General features: G+C 55.0%; 1 protein-coding gene across 1 annotated transcript in view; it reads right to left on the minus strand.

The window, feature by feature from the left end:
- The window catches only part of RBM19 (RNA binding motif protein 19), a 129,028-nt gene that overhangs the window by 76,296 nt on the left and 30,839 nt on the right, over positions 1–21,893 (minus strand). Inside the window, exons 16-21 of the mRNA XM_046640636.1 lie at positions 20,834–20,963; positions 13,065–13,234; positions 10,435–10,495; positions 6,954–7,033; positions 4,299–4,354; positions 1,189–1,305 (exon numbers count right to left, since the gene is read on the minus strand). Of these exons, the coding sequence (XP_046496592.1) occupies positions 1,189–1,305; positions 4,299–4,354; positions 6,954–7,033; positions 10,435–10,495; positions 13,065–13,234; positions 20,834–20,963 (614 nt within the window). The remainder of the gene's footprint in view (positions 1–1,188; positions 1,306–4,298; positions 4,355–6,953; positions 7,034–10,434; positions 10,496–13,064; positions 13,235–20,833; positions 20,964–21,893) is intronic.

Below are 21,893 nucleotides of genomic sequence, written 5' to 3' on the forward strand. Positions count from 1 at the left end.
CCAGAAGTGGACAAACACAGGTTGAACGAACAGGGCCTAGTCCGCAGAATCCAAAATGCTCAGCCATGTGCCGACCACGAGGCTGGAGGCCCCCAGAGCACTCTTAGATGGCAACGAAGCCTCCACAATCTGCCCAGTTAGGGCTAATGTCACCTGCTGTTACATTCTAAGGGCCAGGTGGCCTCTCTCTGCGCCACCCAGCACACACCTGGGGAGTGGTCGGCTTGAACCATCTTCCACGGATGCCCCCCCAAAAGACGTTCCATCCAGGGCCTGGTGCTGGGGTAGACCTAACCAACCCGAGAAATCAAACACTGTGATGGACCGGCACGGGGGCCGCATGCTGCTGGCCCTTGGGCCATCTCGGGCCCACAGACAGACTTTGTCCACACAGTGTTTATTTCCAGAAACTGAATTAGTCGCCAACTTACTCCCCCTGAGAATCCAGACTGCCAGTTTCTTTCCAAACGCGGGAGAACTGGTCCTATTATATCTGCATTCCTGCGAGGAGTCACGGCTGGCCCTCCAGCCCATCAGTCCCCACCCAGTCTGCTCTTCCAGGCTGTCACCTGCCTGGCCCCCTGAGAGATCACTGAGTTTCTGACCCCTGTGCTGGCAGGTGCTGCTGGATTTCATTCTTTATGATTCACCCTCATTTCAAAAGGGGCTCTCCATAGACAGCAATGCATGCAGCGGCCCCCACCCCTGGCTGGACATTAGAATCCCCTGGGGTGCTCTGATCAAAATACCCACGTCTGGGCCCCACCCTTGACCCACAGACTCCAGTTCTCTGGCGGTGGAGCCTGAGCAAAGGTAAGTTTATGAAAGTCGCCAGGTAACCGGATGGTGCCGCCAGGGTGGAGAATCCCCAGCTTCATCCCAAAGAATGACTTGGGTAGAAATTCCAGACAGCTCATAAGCAGAGCCAGGCTTCAGCCCCCCGGGCTCCTGGCCCTCCCCGGGTTACTGACGGGGAGGAGAAGGCTGAGCGCCTTTCTTGTCCCGCCTGGGAAGGGAGAGGCCTAACCGTTCTGAATTCTTTCTGCACAGTGCTCTGGAGAGCAGTGTCTGAGACTCAGGGAGAGAAATGAAAGGCAGCAAAGACGACCTTTGCAGGACCAGGGCGCTGGCCCTCCCGAGGACCTGACGGCCGCCCACAGCCCCTCGGACTGAAGCAGTGCTTCTCACCTGAAAAGCTCTCGGATCTCGCGGCTGTCAGCCTGGAAGGGGATGTTCCGCACCAGGATCTTGGAGGTGGTCTGCTTCCGGGGAACCTGTTTCTTCCGAGCGGATGTCAGGGCTGGCCTGGAGGGTCGGGGACAGGGTTCCGGTTAATCGGGGCATCAGTGGCTGCTGCCCTATACTGACTCCACCTCCCCCAGCACCAATGCTCGTGTCCTCCCTTCAGGGGACGGATTCCAGGAGCTGGTGTGGAGGAGGCTGAGATGAAAGGGGAGGGAGGCAGTCTCCCCTGGGTGACACGGAGCATAATTATCTTCTCCCCAAAACAGCTCTGGACGTCAGGCTGACACATCCCCCCTTGCGTGCCTGCTGTCCTTCATCTGACAGACTCAGGGACTATCGGGGACTTCAGAAAGGAATGCTGACGAGGGGGGGCCGGTTCCTCCCTACATCTAACCTCCTCCGTCGCCCCGGCTAACTTAGCCAGAGGTCGTGTTTTGAGACATTTCATCACTAACCCGGGGAGCATCATCCAGGAGCCTGGAGCGGTTTCTAAGCATGCAGATGGACCAAGGGTGAGGCAGGAAACTCTGAGCCTGAAGCTCAAGTCCATCCTAATGCAGCCCTACCTCCCCTGTCCCCTTGCTCTCCCAGGGAAAAACTCAGCTCCATCCAAGCAGGGTAGGGTCATGAGCACGGCTGCGAGTTAACAATCTGGGAGTGAATGCCAAGTCGGCCACTTAGGATCTGTGTGATCTTGGGCAAGAAACTTGGCCTCTGTGGGCCTTAGTTTCCTCAACTGCAGAATAGGCCTAATAACAGTGACAACCTCAGCAGACTGTTTGAGGAGTTAACGAGAGAGGACACGTCAAACACTCTGCATGGTGCCCGCCATGTGGGAAACACTCAATGAACGGCAGCTGTTATCATGACTATCATGATGACTCACTTCCTTCAAGTCTGACCCACGTCACCTCCTCAGGGCCCTTCCCTGACTCTCTCCACTAAATGGCCACTCACCCCCACCCCTCATCCTTATTCTTCTCCCTGGCATGCATCGCCATCTGACAGCATGTTACATGTTTAAGCGTGTGGCTCTTGACCGTCTGTCCTCTAGCACTATGCTGTCCAACACAGCAGCCACCAGCCACATGTGGCCAGTGAAATCTAAATGAAAACAAATCCAAATTCAAAACTCAGTTGCTGGGGTGGCCAGCTCCAGGATGGTCCCAGTGAGCCCTGCCTCTCGGTAGTCATGCTCGTGTAGGCCCCTCCCACGCTGCATCAGGACAGGTCTGTGCGACCAAGAGAAGACCGAAGTGATCGTCTTCTGATCTAACTTCTGAGACTAGGTCACCGAAGACATCATCGCCTCCTCCTTGTTCTCTCTCGGACCACTCGCTCCGGAGGGAAACAGCCGCCACGCGGTAAAGACACTCATGCAGTCCCAGGGAGAGGCCAATGTGGTGAGGAACTGAGGCCTCCTGCCAACAGCCAGTGAAGGCGCCATCTTGGAAGCGGATCCATCAGCCCCCGCGGAGCCTTCTGCCCCGGCCAGCATCCTGACTGCAGCCTCACAAGAGACCCTGAGGCAGCACCACCCCGCGAAGCTGCTCCTGAGTTCCTGACCCACAGAAACTGTGAGAATAAATGTTTGCTGTTTGAAGCTGTTAAGTCTTGAGACATCTCGCCACGCAGCAGTCGATAACTAATACAGTCATCCTCGCCACAGTTCAAGTGCTCAAAAGCCACGTGTAGCAAGTGGCTACCACGCTGGACAGCACAGATGTAGAACATCTTAGAACATTTCCATCGTTGCAGAAGGTTCGATCAAGAACATGGCCCTAGAATGCGCACTCCACAGGCAAATCCCCTCCCCTGCACCTGGGAAGAGTGGCGCACAGTAGGCTTCCTACATTTTTTTGTTGAATAAAAGAACAACTACACAAACACTGACTAGGAATTGAGAGGTTGTGAAGTAACTTCAGCTTGCTCCCTGGAGACAGGGGACTGAAAAGAAAGATGCCACCACTGGCTGGGTGCTCATGTACATGGCACGCGCCAGATGCTTCACACACAACCTCTAGTTACCACAATTTGCTTTACAGGCAACGTCATCTGCCCAAAGGCACACAGCTCCTGGCTTAGAACCCAAAGCTGTGGGGCTCAAAGCCTGGGCTCCCACCTTTACCCCACAGCTCAGGAACCCATGCTAGACTTCTGCGGGCTCCCGCACCAAGCCTTCTGCTCGCTCAGGATGCTCAGCCTGGCACAGACTGGGATGCGCGAACAATACACCTGGGCGGGATTCACAAAGACCATGAAAACAGGGAGAGAAGGAAGACAGAGCAGCAGCTCCAGGTCCCAATGACCACAACAAATGACCAACTGGCCAAAAAGTAGCAAATAAAGATGGTAACGCAGCCAGTACTGTGAGAAGCAGTCATTCCATCACCTGAGGTGGGTAGATGATAATGACAGTGACAATAATAATAATGGCTTACGCCGGGCACGTGTTATATGGCGGGCACTGTTCAAATCACCTCAAGTGTATTAGTTCATTTAGACACACAAGCAGGTGGAGGTGAAGGAGCAAAACTAAAACCCTCAAAAACCCTCCACTACTTCAGGGAACTGGGCATTGGGCCGATGAGTCCGTCTCCAGCTCTAACAGCTACTGAATCTCCTTCCAATTAACTGCAGGCCGTCTCTGGGCACTGCTGTCGAGCTCCAAGAAGGAAAGCTCCATAAAGAGAAACGTCTAGGTTTTATTGCCTTTTCTGGTTCGTCCAGAGCACCAGCAACTTACCACTCTCCCTTGGTTATTTATACCACCAAGAGGAGCGGAATCGGCTGGTTTCTCCTGCACTCGTTCCTTTTATTATATTAAATGCATATTAAACATTTACTCAAAGGACTGGTGAGTACCGGTTCATCAGGGAAATGGTGTTGGTGCTGGCAAATGCAACACCACCTTAATTAGGACGAGTCCCAAATGGCGAGAGGGGGCGGGTGCAGAGGACACAAAGGGTCCCGAGACACCCTCCAGGGCGCCGGCACCAGAGCGGGAGCGACCGACTCGGATCAAAGTAAAGAGGGAGGCACCACAGACTCACTTTGTGGCTCGTTCCGAAATCCTCACTTCCAGCTTGTGGCTGTCCACGACGTGACCCTAAGAGAGAAGACAACACAGCCTGTCCCTCCGTCCTCTTAGAAATACTCACCCGTGGTCCTGCCCCTCCCCGGAGTGGGCTTCAGCTGAGTGAGTGGAAAGGAAACTTGGGAGGGGGACTGACTGCTCCCAGGCAGAGGCGCTGGCTGCAAGCAAGGACAGGGAGCAGCTTCTCCCGGAAATGGCTCACGCCGAGCCAGGCAGCAGCTGGGGGTCACAAAGACCCAACCCTCCAAAGTCCTCTAGAGCTGCGAGTAGGCTTGACCTTTGTGCCACTCGAGGGGCACAGAATTTTCCACTGTTTACAAGCATTTTCAGGGAAAGGAAGCCCCTTCGATGTGGCTTGTGGAGAGAGTTGGTTTAGACTGTATGGTCTTTAAAAAAACTTCTCGATCACAGAGGAGCTGCAGAGAAAGCTAGGCCCTTACACGGGGCCCTGAAAGCAAAACTACCCTCGAAAACCCCTTAAATCTCCCATAAAATACAGCACGCACAGCTTTGTATAAACAATTCTTTGTGGCAATATGCACGCACGTATGCACACAATGAGGTACAGAACGTAACACTACAGGGTGCAAGGTGCAACTTCACAGAATCCTGAATTGCACGTACACTGAATGAGCAGAGCTGAATTCCAGCTAAGTGACTATATGGCATCTAACAACAAAGTTGGATTTCCAGTGTCTTTAACAAACAACCAACAAACCCCAAAACGGAGAAGATCTGGTATTGCTGGGGCCCACTTTACCACGAGGCAAACTGGCTGAAGCCAGGAAGTGGCTGCCCCTTGGGACAGGGCACAAGTGTCCAGGTTCTGTTCTGGGGGGGCTGCCGCTCCCTCATTTACACTGCCTCCTGGCCCCCGTGGGCGTTGGAGTTGGCGAGGCCTGGTGGAGAGCAGAGCGTCTCCCAACGTGAAGGCAAAAGCTCCAGAGGCCGTCACCTACCCAGCATCCTACCAAACGCAACACAGCTCTTGGGGAAGGTCAGCAAAATTCTACAAAAGCAACTGTATTGGCCAAGTAGCCAATTACATTTCCTATAACCCCCAAGGCCTTTGCCTTGACCAGGAAGCTCCATGGGGACACAGTCAGTGGCCTGGAAAGTTGCTATAAATAAGCGAAGGGTGGTGACCCCGTCTGGGCACACTTTCCACCCTGCGTCCACCCCAGCCGTCCTGGGCAGAGCGCACCTCTGAGAGAGAGAACGAGGGCTGTGGACGGTGTGCTGCCTGCTACACCCTGGCCTGTCAACTCAGCCCGATTCAACGTTACTTTACCTTCACACTGCCTGGCCTCGTGCTGGGCAGGGCTGTGTCCTCCTTTGTATGTTGCACACAAGACACATGACACTCTGAAGGTGGTTTAACAGGATCCCAGACCCCCTGAGGCCCTTCCACGGACCCTGGGCCTAGAAGCCTGTTCTAGAGACACAACCATGAGCACCCAGCCTGGTCGCTGTGGCTCCCTTCCTGCAGAACAAGGCACAGGCGAGCGACAGCTGGGAGCAAGTGGGTCTGCAGAAAGGTGCATGTGGGAAGGCAGTGCTCCTTGTCCCCGGCCACCGAAGGGCCTGGGGACATGGACATCAGGGAGGGGTGCTGAGGACACCGTCTCAAGCTGAGCCCTGGCTCCCTTGGGATGCTGCAAACTCCTGCCCGTTCTGCTCCCTGCGGCCCAGCTCCCCTCCTGATATCGAGGGCCCTGATAGGACCCTGCACTCCGGGCCTAGCAGGAGGGCACTGCTCCTTTCTCCATCTGCACAGGACACCTCTGACTTCAGTCCCCTTCTCCCGCCTGCATGCCTCCACCCTGGCCAGGTCACCACCAGCTGCTTCCTCGTGACTCAGTGGTCTCCCACCTGCCCTCCTGCGATGCCCTCTCCACATGGCAGCTGGAGAGACTGCTGTGAAGCAGAAATCAGATCCTTCTCCACTGTGCTCCAAGCCCTCTGATGGCATCTCACTGCCTTGATGCTCAATTCCACAGTCCTCAGAAGGCCTCTAGGACCCACACACCTCCCATCCCACTCCCTGCCCCTGCCACAATGGCCTTTTGCTGCTTATCAAACATACTAAGCTCATTCCTGCCTTACGTCCCTGCCTCAGACCCTTTGCACATGCTGTTCCCTCCACCTAGACTACTTTCCCCACATCTTAGTGTAGCTGAATCCTTGTCAATGAGGTGTCAGCTCCACTGTCACCTCTTCAGAGAGGCCTCCCCGACCAGACAATCTAAAACCCCCTGTCCCTGTCACGGTGCCTGCTTTATTTCCATCCAGGCACCTCCATCCACAACCCGGTCTGTGTATTTACTCAGAGGTCCACTTTGCCAGTCCCCCCCAGGCCTAGCACGGTGCCCGGCACAAACCAGACCCTCGATAAAGAGCTGTGGACTGAGTGAATGTACTAGTGACCATGCAGCGCAAGGAAGCTTCTCCATCATTCCTGGGCCCGGGGCCCCTGGAGAACTGGAGGAAGCGATGGGCCCAGGAAATGTGGACTCACCTGCATTCCCGCTCAATTCCAGAGGGCTGATGGACGCCCGCCCCACCGCCCGCCAAGGCCCCGCTGGACCTCGGCTCAGAACCCTCGCTTTACCTGGAGCTGCTTGAGAGCCTTCTGGGCCTGCTCCGGCTTCCTGTATTCCACGAACCCAAACCCCATGGACAGCAGCGCACCTGAGGGAGAGAGGCGGACATCACGGCAGTGTGCGGGGCGGGAGGGAAGGAGCGAGCTCAGGACCCAGGCCAGGACCCCGCTGGCCCCCGACGCCCTCTTCCGTGCTCATTTCTTCACACCCTCTTCATTCCCAGTAAGGCGTCAGCTCTTGCCTCCCCATTTATCATGAGCCTTCCTGAAGAACCAGCCACCGAGGCTATATAGCCGCCGCCTGAGGCCCAGCTGACTATTAATTAACAGATGACTGACACGATAATTAACTTCATAACAGAACTCCGCCTTTGGGAGGGAGAGGGAACGAACAGGGATGACCATCACTGTGACAAGCGGCAAATCCTCCGCCTGGGCGTTCCCCGTAGAAGGAAGGTGTGCTCGAGAGTCAGACGCACGTGAGGCTCTCTCACAGGCGTTTCTGACCGTCCGGTTACATCGTTTCCCGGGTTTCAGATACAAAGCTGGGCAGGGGGGGGTGACCACATTATTGGAACCTATCTGGCTCCCTCCTTCCAGGTGACGAGCAGCAAGAGTTCAGAGAGCACTGATCTCTCAGAAATTTGTCACCAGTTTTTGCTTCCCGACTTCAGATATGTACATAGTAAGATATGTACGTATGTATGCATAACTGGGGGGAGGGGTTTTTACAGGGCTCAAAAAGATCAGATCCCTGTGACACAGAACGTGAGGCGTGCCTCCTCCACCTGGCATTTCATAAGGGTGCATTAATTTTACTCTCTAGTTTGTTCACAGATGAACTCAAAGAGAATTGGCTCAAGTCTGATGGATCCAACTGAGTTTCAAGATTCGCCACCTAAGACTCCCTCAGCGGTCCCCGTCTTGGCGTCTTCTGTCCTGTTTGTGAGACCTGTGCCCCCACAACGGGGACCTGCTTGCTTGCACTTCCATTCGCAACCACATGTTATAAAAGGAGGGCCTGGTGCAGTAGGATATTCCAGGAACTGCCCACGCTTCTTCTGTGGCTCAGACAGAACCGTCAGCGGACAGGCAGTGCCACCCCGTGGTGACTTTAAATATCTGTTCTTCAGTGGGGATGTGAAAGCTGTCCTTGGGAGACTCAAGGTTGTGGGTGATGGGCTGGTGGTGTCTGTGTGTGCCGGATATTCAAAATGTGCATTAAGATAGTGTGAAAGGCAACTACAGACAGTCAAGTTCATTGCCCAGTCACAGACGCTGTGCAGATCCACTCTCTGCCCTTCTCCTGCCCTGGGAGGCTGCCTGGGCCTCCCGACCTGGTTTCCTGTTGAGTTTGGCCAATTTTGAGGCTGACTGATCTGAGAGTGGCAGGTGGAAAAGAGAGCTGGGGCACTGTTCCTTCCACACACCCCACCAGCTCCCTGCCATGGCGTGGTTCTGGCAGTGCTGGTGTCCAACCCACACTCTCAGCTCCCATGGTGGCCCTTTGTCTGCGGCTCTGGTCACACCACTCCCTTCCCCACGGCGGAAGGGCGTTCTCCTGCATGACCTCTGTCTGGGCACCTGTGGGTCCCCGCAGCCCAGTGCCCACCTTGGCACTTGGCCTCGTCATCACAAACGTCTCTTAAACAGCCCCTGCTGAGTGTGTTCCTGTTTCCCGCTACGGCCCTCACGGATACAGACACTTCCTAGACTCTCCTGAAACTGTGTAGGACGAGCCCAGAGCAGGGCTCTCACACAGGCTCTTGGAAAAGAGAGCACGTTTCAAGAGCTGCTCACGACACTGAGAGACAGAGAACTGTTTCTAAGGATGCTGCGGAGTGCCCGAGGGGTGCAAGGCAGCTCCATGGGGCATCTGATTGCAGAGACGGGCACGGAGACCCTACGACCTGCAGGCACAGCCTGGGATGGGGGTGGTAACACCTCTGCCAGGCTGACTCACCCCCTGGACTTCGGGAGTCACCTCCCCTCCTGAAGCCCCTGCAATGAGCCTTCACATATTAACTTGGTACCTAGCTGCCTTTCCTTGTTCCCCAACTAGAGCTGCAGTTCCTGCAGAACAGGGATGTTACGGCTTGAACTGTGTCCCCTCAAATTTATATGCTCAAGTCCTAACCCCAGGACCTCAGAATGTGACTTTATTTGGAGATGGGGTCTTTACAGAGGTAATCAAGTTGAAATGAGATCATCAGAATGGGCCCTAATCCAATTATCACTGGTCCTTACAAAAGGGGAGGAATCTGAACGCAGGGCAGGCACACACAAGGAGAACGCCTGTGAACGTGAAGACGGTCACCTACAAGCCAAGGAGCAAGGCCTGGAACAGATCCTTCCCTCACAGTTCTCAAAGGAACCAACCCACCGAAACCTCGATCTTGGACTTCCGGGATAATTAATTTCCATTGCTGAAGCCACCTAGTTTCTGGTGACTTGTCACGGCAGCCCTAGCAAATGGATAAAAGGAATTCCCTAATTTCTATGCCACGTGTCTGGTTAAAACCCTCCAAGGCTCCCAGGGCCCCTGGGAAAAAGCCCAAGCTCCTCTGCGGCACAGAAGCCCGTCTGTGATCTGGAAGGGCCTGCCTTTCTAGCGTATCTCCTGGCTCTTCAACATACTCCCGCCAGTGCTCAGCTGCAGTCCCCCCGCCTGCTCCTCTGCGTCCCCCATTGCCGCCGGCTGCCTGCTCTGCCTCCCCACCCTCCAAGCCTCGGTCTGATGTGGGGACCCCTGTGCTGGGTCCTGTCCCACTAGGGCCCCCTGGGCCACATCCTTCACCGCACTGTGCTGTGCCCACCAGCTCATCTGTCTCAGGACACAGCCATGGGCTGACTCAGGTGACATCCCTACAAATCCTGCCAAACTGAAGGGATGGGGACTGCTCGGCTGAGAAAAAGCAAGGACTATGGCCTGTCCATCATCGGCAGGAAGCCGGGGCTGGAGAAGAGGCAGAGCAGAGGTTGAGGAGTTCATGACAACACCTGAGGCCAAATGGAGAGACGACGGTGGTGTCCACGTGGCCCAGGCACCCACAGGCCAGGGAAGTGCGTGGTTAACTTTCAAGATGTTCTACGTCTCGTTATTTCTCTTGGAAGGGAAGTGGGAAGCCCAAGACCTGTCATTTCCTGCTATTCTCTAGGAAACTTCCAAAGCACAGAGGCGCCAGGAGGAGGGAGAGGCCCCCGCTCCTGAACAGCATCAGTGCTGCCTGTCTGCCAAGCGCACTGCCCCGAAACATCTCTGACGTCTCTGGGGCAAAGGGCCTGGACTCAGAGGAGCCTGCCGTGCACGGCAGCTTCTACCGAAAGGCAGGACCTCCAGGGACACTGGAAGGACCATCCCAGACAGGCCAAATGAGACTTTGAGGGGGACAATGCTCCAGAACAAGAGACAACCCTCAAAATGAGCAAGTGAGAGTGCCCTCACCCCACCCGAAGCCACACTGCGTCTTTCCGAAGTTTCACACAATACCTGCTTTGTTCTTCTTCCTGGAAATCGAGCAGCTCTTCACCGTGCCCACTTTGGAAAACACCTGGAAAAGAACATCAACACGTACTGTCAGCATTTCTAGGCTAATCCGGAGGCCCACGCAGGCCCGCAACCATGGGCAGCAGAGGGACAAGAAGGAAAGCAGAGCTCACACCTGGACTGTGCTGAGTGGGGCCGGCCCTGTCCCGAGCCCTGTGCTGCCTGAACTCATTTGGTCCTTGCAGGGACCCTGGGAGGTAGGTAGTGTTACTGCCCCATTTTACAGATGACAAAACTGAGGCTCAGAGGGGTTGGAGACGGCACCCAGGGTCACAGAGCTGGGAGGCGCTGGGCTGCGTTTTGGACCAGGGCATCTGTGCCCCATGGCTGGACTCTAAACCACTAAGCAGGCAGGTGCCCTGGGCAGACACTAGGTTCCCCGAATTTGCCAGAATACCATCTCAGGGTCCAAAAAACACGCCCAGGTGCTGGATCCCGGCCTACTTGAAGCAACGTGCATGGTCCCCTGGAGCTCCCCACAAGCGCTGCGGGGCTGCTCTGGCTCCAGGATCCAGGAAGGCCCTGGGCAGCGAACAGTCCAGAGTCACTGAGGGTCACGCAGTGGGGGAGCCGGGCCTACGTTTGGAAGCCTGGAGTCTACTGACCCCAGCCTTGACCCATTTAACCGCCCCTGCACTCAATGCCAACTAATTTTTAAAAACATGTAAAGTCAGATTTGACTCTATTTTGCCCTTTACTTTTTGTCTCAGAATTTGAACCCAACAGGGCAAATTCACATCCTTCTGTTTCACTGCTGTGTCTTGAACACCACACACAGGCCCAGGGAACGGCAGGCGCCAGTAAGTGCTGACCGACTGAGCAAAGGGAAAGCAGAGGGGAGGGGCAGACCCCGCTCAGCCCGAGCACTGCAGGCAGAGACAATGACCACTTCTCATTCCATGTGTCAAATGCTTCTCTGAGCATCTCATGTGTCCCAATCAGACCTTCAAAACTACTTCACGAGACAATTCTACCAACATCCCCCTTTTACAGAGGGGGAAACCGAGGCACAGAGAGGATAAAGGACTTGCCCAGAGTGGCATCATTAGTAAGGAGTGAAGCCGGGATCCAAGTCCAGGCAGTCTGACCCCTCAGCATGGCTCCACATCAGACAGGGCACTGAGACAGGAGCCCTGTGAGCTGGGCACGGCTCCCCACAGTGCCTCTAGTGGGCTGTGAGACCTCAGGTCAGTGAACTGACCTCTCTGAACCTCAGTCTCCACACCTGTAATAGGAAGAAACCCGGACTAGATCATCTTGGCTGCACCTTCTAGCCCCAGAATTCTTTACTTCTGAGGATGCCTTAGGCTGAAGCTTGGGCACATTTTCCAGGAAAAAATGGTTCCTGATGATGGCATTCCCATGCCAGACCCGGGAGAGCTGGTACTCCAGAAATAAAAAACAAACGAACTACAAGCTGGTTCGACCTCCTCAAAGCCATCTACCCTTTGGATGATACCAGTGTGTGCCTGTTTATTTCAAAAGCAAACCCAAACCAAACCAGAACCGACTCAGAAAGTCACCAAGAAGGGTGCGTCTCCCACTGGTCAGCAGGGTGAGCCTTCGCCCTTAAGATGCTGCCACGTAGGCAGGTGTCTCCACTGCTCTGGGGGCTTGTGTAAGTGGTAAGCGGACAGTCGCAGCACGGGGACTCAGCCAGAGGGTCTCGGAGTGAGACCGTCATCTCCCCACCCCAACCCTTCCTGCACACGCAGGCTGGCCTCCCCACTCCCCGCCACCTTCCTGCTCTGGGACTCCGGGCACACCGCCTCTCCTCTGGAGACCAACTATGGAATTTCAGAACTCCAAAGAACTTTTAGAAACCAATCAGTTCAATCCCTATGGCCGTCTTCCTTTCCAGAACCAGCTCATGGCCGTCAGCCTGACCATCACTGATTCATTCATTAAAAAAAAGCATCGAGTGTTTACTCTGTGCCAAGCCCAGTTTTCAGAAATGAAGAGTCTCCCCAAAGGCAGCTCTCAGGCCAGTGCGGGAGCCTGCAGACCCCAATCCTTAGGCACCAAGACCCCATTTCCTGATCTCTGGCCCACTTCCTTCCAGAAGCCCCGCAACCCCACAGTGCAGCACTCATTTGGAATTTCCCAAACACTCACTTGGAGTTCTCCATCTGCTCACCCTCTGCCGCCTTCCCATGAACGCAAAACCCTCACCCCACCAGGGACTTCCTCCAGACTCACGCACTCAGTGTCTCCTGGTGGTCACGCCAGGCCAGGAGGTCGTGCTGACACTTGCTTTTGGGTAATTTTATGTCACAGAAACACCGTGAATATACAATGCAAACACTGAGCGCAGCTTCTCATTCCATACGCCTCCCTGGACGCCCTGACGTGTCCCCTCACGTGGATGTGGGCGCCCCTCCCAGCCCCAGGCTCAAGTCTCCGGGTGAGACGCCTACCGGACAGCCCAGCAGAGATGTCAGGCGAGCAGTCGTTGGTTGTTAAACTACACATTGACACAAGTCGCGTTTACAGGCAGAATAACACGGTGACTCCATCAGCAGACCGGGTTCCCAGCCCACGCCCCCTTCTTCCCCTTCCAAGACATCACTCACCCCCTTCAGCGTCTCCTCGGTGGTGTCGAAGTTGAGATTTTTAATGAACAGAGTACACCCAGGGAGGCTCTCTTCTTCCTTCTCCTCCTCCTCCTCCTCCTCTTCCATCTTTGTTGAAGAGTCGTCTGCTCCTCCCTCTGTCGGCTTCTCACCTTCCGGGGTCTTGCCATCTGGCACCGGGCACCCCCCAAAAACAAATCCATTAAATGCCGTCGAATCTGCCCAGGACCCAGGGCCTAAAGCGCGGAACCTGCTAGGTGAGGGGGTTCTGCCTGTGTAGTCAGCGGCAGGAAGGGATACATTCCTAGCTTGTGCTGGGTTTCAGGTTTTAGCAACTCTGGAGAGAGCTGGAGAGAGTTGGAGGACAAGGGGGGCGAGGGGAGAGGAGAGAGACACAGACACTGCCCCGCCTCCTGCCTCTGCTTTAAAGGGAAAGGAATACGAAACACCGATCAAAAACCTTGGATTGGACTACCCCACACCAACCTGAACCTCAAAATAAATCAGTGTATCAGCTGTTTTACTGAACCACAAACATGATATTTTCCCTCAAAAAAACAGCACTTACTAAACTTTCAAACTAAAATGCAACTTAAAACTTCAAAAATTACAGAATGGAAGAAAAACTCAGAACATTCTAAATACCTCTTGAACCTAAGCAGTGTTACATTCAATCGAAGTTGCCAATATACATTACTTCAGGGAACATATATGCAGAAGAGTGTGGTTTTATCTATACGTGACACATTAAATTCAGTTATGCATAATAGTGAAAAAATTTTAAAAACCCACTATATTTACAAACAAGAGATTAGGAAAGCTACAGTGCCATCAAAGGCTAGAATAATATGTAGTTGATAAAAATGATGCTTCCAAAGAATGTTTAACAACATGGAATGACGCTTACAACATAAAAATTAAGAGAAAAGTTAGGATATAAAACAATATATAAAGTAACCCAATCGCAGTCTAGACACACAGTTTCTGAGGAACACACACAAGACGAGAAAAGTGGAAGGCAATGCATGAGGCGCTCTGGTTATTTCTGGAAAAATGGGATGACAAAGGCTTGTTGTCTCGTCCTCCCGCTCCACCCTCTATTCCAGTCCCACTCTGAGAAAACAGCATTTCAGGAGGAGGGAAGAGCAATGTACTGATGTGAGCTGGCAGTGTGTACACGTGTGTATGTGTGTGTCACGAGGAGACGAGGGAGCCGGTCAGCCTTAGTGACGAATGCAGATGTCACCCAAGGGTGACGGGAGCCTCCCAAGGTTGGTCACGGTGGCATGACCTCTTGAGAAATCCTGCTGCCAGGTTTGTGTTCGATTTGGTTCAACCTCCCCCTTTTTCCCCCCAGGCACCAGATGGGGGCCTGGGGTCAAACTCCCAGCTCCCCCTCCAGAGGCGAGCTTCTGAAGTCAACCCCACCCCAGCACTCTCCAAAGCCGTCATCAGACTGTGCCCTCACGGCTGCGAGCGGGGGCCCGCCCTCCCGGAAGATCCAAGCCCCGACACCTGGAGGGCATGGGCCCAGCAAGGTGGTTCTGCGCGCCAGCCGGGCGCTGATGAAGACAAGCCTTTCCTCCCCCGCACACACCTGCACACACCTGCTGTCCCCCGCACTCAAGTAGGTCAAACTGCTGCATGACCCAAGGAGGCTTTGTGGGGTTCAAATCCATCCCCCACACTCTCAGGCCAAGCACCAAAGCCCTCTGTCTCCTCTGCCCTTTCTCACACAAGCCTAGCACTTGCAAGTCCTAATTAAGCTTCAACCACTGTGTCAGGAAACAACCCTTTTAAGCTCTAATGGAACCGGCCACAGCGATAATGTTGTCTGTTTAACGTCATTGAACAGGCAGCCTTCGCCCCTCGGAGGTGACCCCAGAACCCAGACTCTCACTCCAGGACAAAAAGAAGAAATCTACATAAAGGCGCCTCCCCCGGCCTAGGAAATTAACACAATTTACCCAACAAGGGACTCCATGGGGTGGCCACTTGTACTCAAAACTCAACTTTCAAAGCAAAGCAGGAGGAACAAGCGTTACTAACGATGGGGAAGCAAAGCCAGGCAAAGGAGCTAAGACTTGAGGTTCTGACGGAGAACTTCAGTGGAAAGGAAAACCACGATCTGCAGCTGGGAATGACGTTCCCCCGCAGTGGCTCCCCTCGCATCTGACATCTGGGAGATGAAAGGAGAAAGGAAGGACGCTGATGAGACCCCACCACGAGCCAGGCACTCAGCTAGACGCTGTCAGTGTACTGTCTCACTAATGACCACGGGAGTCACATCACAAGTGGGGGTTCCAAAGAACCTTCTGGGGGCTGCTGCATCCAAACCCTAACACGTCTCAGGCAACTTCAGGTTGGTAGAGAGGTTCCTGGGAGACTAAAAAAATTTCTTATCAAGAAAACAACGGTGGGGATGATGGTGACCAGTAGGGCTTACTGGCCAGTTCAACAGGGAGTCCCTTTGTGGCACTGGCCAACTGCTGCCATGTGGGAACGTCAACCCAGAGTGGTCAAATGCTCAGACCCTTCGTATGAAGCTGAAAATCCAGTTTTTACTGGAAAACCCCCAGGGTTTAAATCTTGGCAACTAACTCAATGGCATGTGGCCTCTGTACCAGGCAGTGTCAACAGAGAAACCAGCGCATCAGAGCTTCGTGCTCTGTTCCCCACACCCAACCTGCACACAGACCGCCGGCCAAGATTGAAGACCCTTCCCCCTGCCTCCCCCAAGGGCTGGAATCCAGCCAGTTCCCAGCATAGCATTCTGGGGGTTCGAAACCCCAAAAGACAACAGCTCAGGGGAGCCAGTGGCTGAGCATGGCCAGAGTGCACCCCACTCCGCCTCCCTGCCCATGAGCAGTGGCCAGCCCGCTTCAAGGGGCTTGTTTAAGCATCACAGGCACCTGCCCAGGAGAGCGTGGTGCTTGGGTTTAGCGACAGAGCTGGGCTGAGCTGACAGTCAGGGCTGGCAGCCGGGGAATAGATGGATCCCTTCCCTGGTAGGTAAGCTGCCCTCACCCCAGCCCAGTTAGAGCCAGGGGGACTGTGAGGACGGCCAGGACCTATCACCTGCCCGGGTGGGCGGCTGGCCTGGCTCACCTGGCTGCTCCCCCTTCTCATCAGTCAACCTACATCCCTGACCCCCGAAATCCAGGAGGAACATCAATAAAAGATGTGACCAAATGCAGCCTGGCCTTCTTCCTCCAACAGCACAGAGATGTCCACTGTTTCCTTAAACCTTTGCTCCCACAGCAACGCCCTCCGCGCACTTTTCTAACTCTTCCCGGGATGCTGGGAGAACTAACGAGACTGACTAACAAGGGCATCATGGTCTTGAAATCTGCTGGAAAAAATGAGGAGGGGGCCCAGAGACCGAGTGAGGAGGCAGCACAGAGCTGGGGAGCACTGGCCTTAGAGAGGAGGGGAATGCGGGTCGGAGTGGTGGCCACACCACTCCTGGCTGTGCTGGGCAACCGGCTCACCATGTGCCTCAGCATCTCAGCTAGAACACACACCTGGACTCTGTGGGTCGTCTGGAAATGGGAGCGTCCCCATGTGGTGGGCCCTGGTCCACGGCTCCACTGCCTCTCGTCTGCACGAGTAAGCAGCCTCCTCACTCAGCCGGGTCCCTGGCCTGCCAGCTCCCCCGACCCTGTCCCTTATCCCTCTTTCCAGCTACACTGGCCTCTGTTCTGCTCGCCCAGCCTGCCACCCCTCCCCAGTGCAGGGCGTGTGTGCTCGCTGTCCTCTGCCCCTTCCCCTCGTCTCCCACCTTCCCAGGCCCGGCCGCTTCTCACCAGGTCTCAGCTCGAATGTCCTCCCCTCAGAGCCCTTCCTGTCCACTCTAGCTCCACGGGTCCCCAGCCCAGGTCCAGCCACTGTCCATCACATTCCCCTGGGTGCCTCTCCTCAAGGCCCTTCCCGTTCTGAAATCACCATACTGGTTCACTTCTCTGTCTGTGTGCTCAAGTAGAAGGGGAGCTCCTTGAGGTTGGGACCACATCCGCCTCAGGCACCACTGCATCCCCAGCTCTGGGCCCAGGGTGCACGCTCCAAAAATATATGTGGGTGATGCTACGTCCAGCCCTCGGCATGCGCCTGGAACACCGGCAGTGCTCAGCAACAGGCACTTGGTGGGACTGAGAGGAGCTGTGGGTCACAGCTAAGAGCACGGACCTGGGAGCTGGAGGCTTTGGGTCACATCCCGGCTCACTCCAGAGGTGCAACCTTGCATAAGTCACTCAACCTCTCTGTGCTTCCTTCTTTCCATCTAGAAAAGGGGACAATGGGAACAGAGCTCACTTGCAGGACGATCACGAGAATTAATATGCAGAAGCCTGTCAGAACAGTGCTGGGCCTGTAGTCACCCACAAGTTTCATCAGTCTTCACACCACCCCTGCTGTCACACTGGCCAGCCAGGCCTCGACGAGAAATCCAGGGGAAAACATTGTCCATCCCTAACCCTGCAGGCCCGAAGCCATGAGAGTAAGACAGCGGCTGCTGGGAGCCCACAGCCCTCCTCCCGCCCCGCTGCAGGGTGGCTTGCCTGCTCTGAGCAGCGCAGCCAGCGTCACACCTGAGTCCAGGAGATGGCGTCCCTGCCAGCCACATGCCCAGGAGGAGCTCCTGTTCCCCGAGTGGCAAGGTCAAGCCCTGCTGGGGCCATGCCCGCGTCCAGAGAGGCATGGATATGACCAAGAGCCACAGTGACGAAGCCAAAGGTCATTTTTAAAAGCACTTCTGTCCCTGGCCCGAGTGGGGAGACAAAGAAAGGCTAGAAAGAAAAAACACAGTATTGTGAAACTCAAACAGATGTTTGCCAACAAAATCACCAGGAAGCAGAAAAGAGGGAAGAAGTAAGAAAGGAGCAGGGCGGGGGAGGCAGGATTTAAAGCAAGGTGGGCTGGCGGGCTGGGAGAGGCGGGGAGAATGTGCTTCCATCTGTAGTGAGCACAATAAAATCCGGTCACGCGGCGTCACATGGGGCTTTATTATAATCAGGCCGCCGAATTTGCGGAGGCTCCCTCCCTGCCCACTCTCGGTGCGCTGGCAGTACAGACTGTTATCAGCGGCGAGCAGCTTTCCAGGACCTCCCCCAGCTCGGAGCCCTTCATCCGGAGGTGAGGGTCTTGGTTGTGGGGAGATAAAACACGCTGCCCCCTCCCTCGAGGCCGGCACTGGGAACGGAGGGCTGGGTGGAGAGCAAGGGGTGGGAAAGCTCCGTCCACTCCCCTCCTGCCCGCCTGCCTCGGAGCCTCTGAATCCAGGGCTGGGGGGCTGGCTGAGGCCCCGCGCAATGGGGATGGGGCCTGCGGAAGCTTCAGGAACAATGTGGAGAGGGCGGGCGTGGGGGGAGGAGTGGGTGGAAAGGGTCAGCACGGGGACGGGGAGGGGACTGTCTATGTGATACGTGTAAGGAAAGGAACAGAAAGGGCAAAAAGAGCTGGCAGAGCAGCTCTGGGGTTCCACCCAGCGACCTGGGACTCAGCAGGGCTTGAAATCAGCACAGACTCACACAACTTCCTGGGCCAAAGTCAGCTGGCTCCTCTGTGAGTCCTGGTCAGACCCTGGAAACCAGCCCTCTAAGAAGCAGGGCTTGGGGGACAGTCTGTCTGGGATGCTCCCAACACTGCAGCCAGGCTCGGGGAGCACGGGCCCCGGGGGCGGGCAGGGCTCCAACTTCAGACCCGGGTACACTATCTCTGCAATGCCTCCCTCGCGCTCTAGAACATATCTGTTCCAGGGCCCACGTCCATTGCTAGTGTGACATCTCAGCTGTCCCCCACCAGCCCGGAGCTCCTGGGGAAGAAGGTCCGTGTTGTGCCCAGCGTGGTCACGCCAGCTCAGCGGCTGGTATTCAGGGCTGTACTAAAGGCCGTGCGCTCCGGCTTAGGCTGCTGCATCGACAACGGGGTCAGAGCGGTGGGGACAGCCGGGCAGCACCTCAGCACTCTCACAAAAGCCCCAAGAGGTCGGTGCGGTTATCACGCCCATTTTACAGACGCAGACACTGAGCCCAGAGGAGACGGCGGCTTGCCCAGTCGCAGAGCTAGCAGAGGACAAGGAAGATGGTAATCCTCCAGGAGCCATAAGCCCCACATTCTGAGGAACCCGAAGTGCTTCGCGCAGGGCCTGGCTCGGAGCAAATGCCGCTTTTGCCCTGGGCTTCACCCAGCACCCACTCGCTGCTCTCCCACCAGGTGCAGGCCCTTCACGGGTGCTGGGGTGCAGCAGTGAGCAGGCAGCCAAGGTACCTGCCTTGTGAAACAGACACTCCAGTGGGGGAGTCAGACAGACAGACGCCAAGGAAAAAACCCACCTATGATGCAGTCCTGGGAAGCGATAAGTGTATGAAACGAACTGAAGGGCAAGTTGAGGGGTGGTATAAACAGGTACCCATAGTGGGAGCCGTGACTGTTACTGCGACTGTGACATCACCATCACCACTCCTGCTCTGACACTGGCTCACTTCCAACATGGCCAAGCTCCTACTGTGTGCAGATGCCTGAGCACAAAGACAAGTGTGGCCCGCCCCAACCTCCACAGGTACAGAGAGGACAGGAACCTTCCTCCTGATGGAAGCAGAACTCCATCTGGGGACAAGCTAACTCACAGGCAGGGGCTAGTGAGGGGCTCTGCAAGGGTTAGACCAATAATCAGTAACCCCAACGACCAGGACACCTTCAGAGCCTCAAAGATTGAAGCATCCTCCCTCCCAACTAGAAAAAGGCTTCGAGACCAGTGGTTCCCAAGCACCTTGCACGTCAGGGCCAGTCCTGAAAGTCTGCTAACCATGAGGAGATGAGAAATGCAGACGGCCTCCGGAGGTTTACAGACAACGGGTCTAGCTGATTAAAGGACTGCTCTTCAATCTGAGAATTTTGCTCCCCTCATATTTCTTTTTCCTGTAAAACACACCCATTCTTTTACGAGGACAACGGAGATGGTATATGGGAGACTTATTTTTTTAATCCTTATTTTAATAAACTGGTAACCCAACGGTACGGTAGGGGAGAGGGGTGTTACCGTTGTGCAAAATCTTAATGCCTGGGTAAAGGACTACCAGGGTCCTTTTCAAAACTTCTCTAAAGGTCTTTGATTCTAAGATGCGGTCATGGTCCCCAGAAGGAGTGGTTCTCAACTAGGGGCTGCACCGCCCCCTAGAGGGCATCTGGGAATTTATCACGCTCGCTGGGGACACTCCTGACATTCAGCAGACAAGGTCCAGGGATGCAGAATGTCTCACAATTTGCAGAACAGTCCCGAGAAGGAAGAACTGTGCCAATGGCCAAGGGTCAACGGCGCCCCCTCTGCTCTGACTGCGAAGCATTAACTCACAGGTGGGGCCACTGTCCCTTCCCTGTCCTGCCTTTGCAGCTGCTGGACACCAGAGGGCGCTGTGCCATCCACGGACCCTGGAGAATAAACACTCCTCCACCAGCCACCCCCAGTCACCAGGCATGCTGTTGTTTTCACATGCTCTGTTCTGAATTGCTGTTGACAGACGCTAGTTTTTTAAAATCCTTTAACTGACAAGCTAAAAAGCTGACTACCTTATATTCTAGCCATAACGTTTATGCTCTTTTTTTAAGGACATTTTATATGCCTATAAAATCCAAGAGTCTGAGATGCCCTGGTCTCCAGGATGAATAAGGACTTTAAGCCGAACACCTGATAAACAATTCGCTGCTGTCCCTTGCTCTCCTTCCTTCCCTCGTCCCCCGTCTCAGGACGCCCTCATCTCAGACTCAGCTCTTACCTGGTTCTGGCACCGCCCTGGCCTTTTCCGCAGGATCCGCTGGTGTATCTTGGGGTTCCTTCTTCTGCGGGGCTGAGCTGGAGAAGACGCCCGCTGGAGCCCACTCCAGATAGAGGGGGATGTGGTGAAACTGTGGAGACAGGGGCAGGGTAGGGACTCAGTCCCTGATGTCGATGAAGAGCCCGAGGCTCAGAGAGGTTGGCTGACTCACCCCAGGGAAGGGAGGCAGGAGGCGGAGCACAGCCCAGAACTCTGCCTGCTCCCTGATCCCTAAGAACACACGGGGGCCCCGCTGCAGCTTGGGGCTCAGGGGAGAGGCCTGAGCATGTGCCGTCATTGGACACATTTGTGTCCCGTGTTTTCTCTCATTAGAGTATGAATGGGGAGCAGGAGGGACGGGGAGCAGAATCACCGACAACGGGCAGCTCTCCCGGAGGAAGAACGCGCTCCCTCTCTCGCCACATACACATACTCACAGGCAGGGCACGCTCAAATGTGTGCAAAAAAAAAACATAAGTTTTTTTAAAAAAGATAAACAAGATACTGATAAATAGTCTGCAGAGCAGCGTTATAGTGCCTGATAAACAAAAGCTACTTGTAGCAGGTTGAATGGCAGTCCCCCCCCCAAAAGATGTGTCCACGGCCTGACCCCCAGAACCTGCGAATGTGACCTTATTAAAAGAAAGGTCTTCGCAAATGTCATTAACTGAAAGATCTTAAGGTGAGATCATCCTGGATTATCTGGGTGGGCCCTAAATCCAGCGACGAGTGTCCTCGTAAGAGAAAGGCAGAGGGAGAGTGGAGATGGAGAAAAGGAGACGGCCACATGAGACAGAGGCAGAGACTGGCACAATGCAGCCACAAGCCAAGGATACCTGGCGCGAACGGAAGCTGGAAGAGGAAAGGAAGGACCCACCCCTAGAGCCTTCACAGGGAGTGCGGCCCTGGTGACCACCTTGATCTCAAACGTCTGACCTCCAGACCATGAGACGCTAAGTTTCTGCTGATTTACGCCAGCAAGCTTGGGATAACTTGTTATGGCGGCCATGAGAAACTAATA

Source organism: Equus quagga, chromosome 15 (assembly GCF_021613505.1).
Source record: "Equus quagga isolate Etosha38 chromosome 15, UCLA_HA_Equagga_1.0, whole genome shotgun sequence".
Taxonomy (NCBI): Eukaryota; Metazoa; Chordata; class Mammalia; order Perissodactyla; family Equidae; genus Equus; species Equus quagga.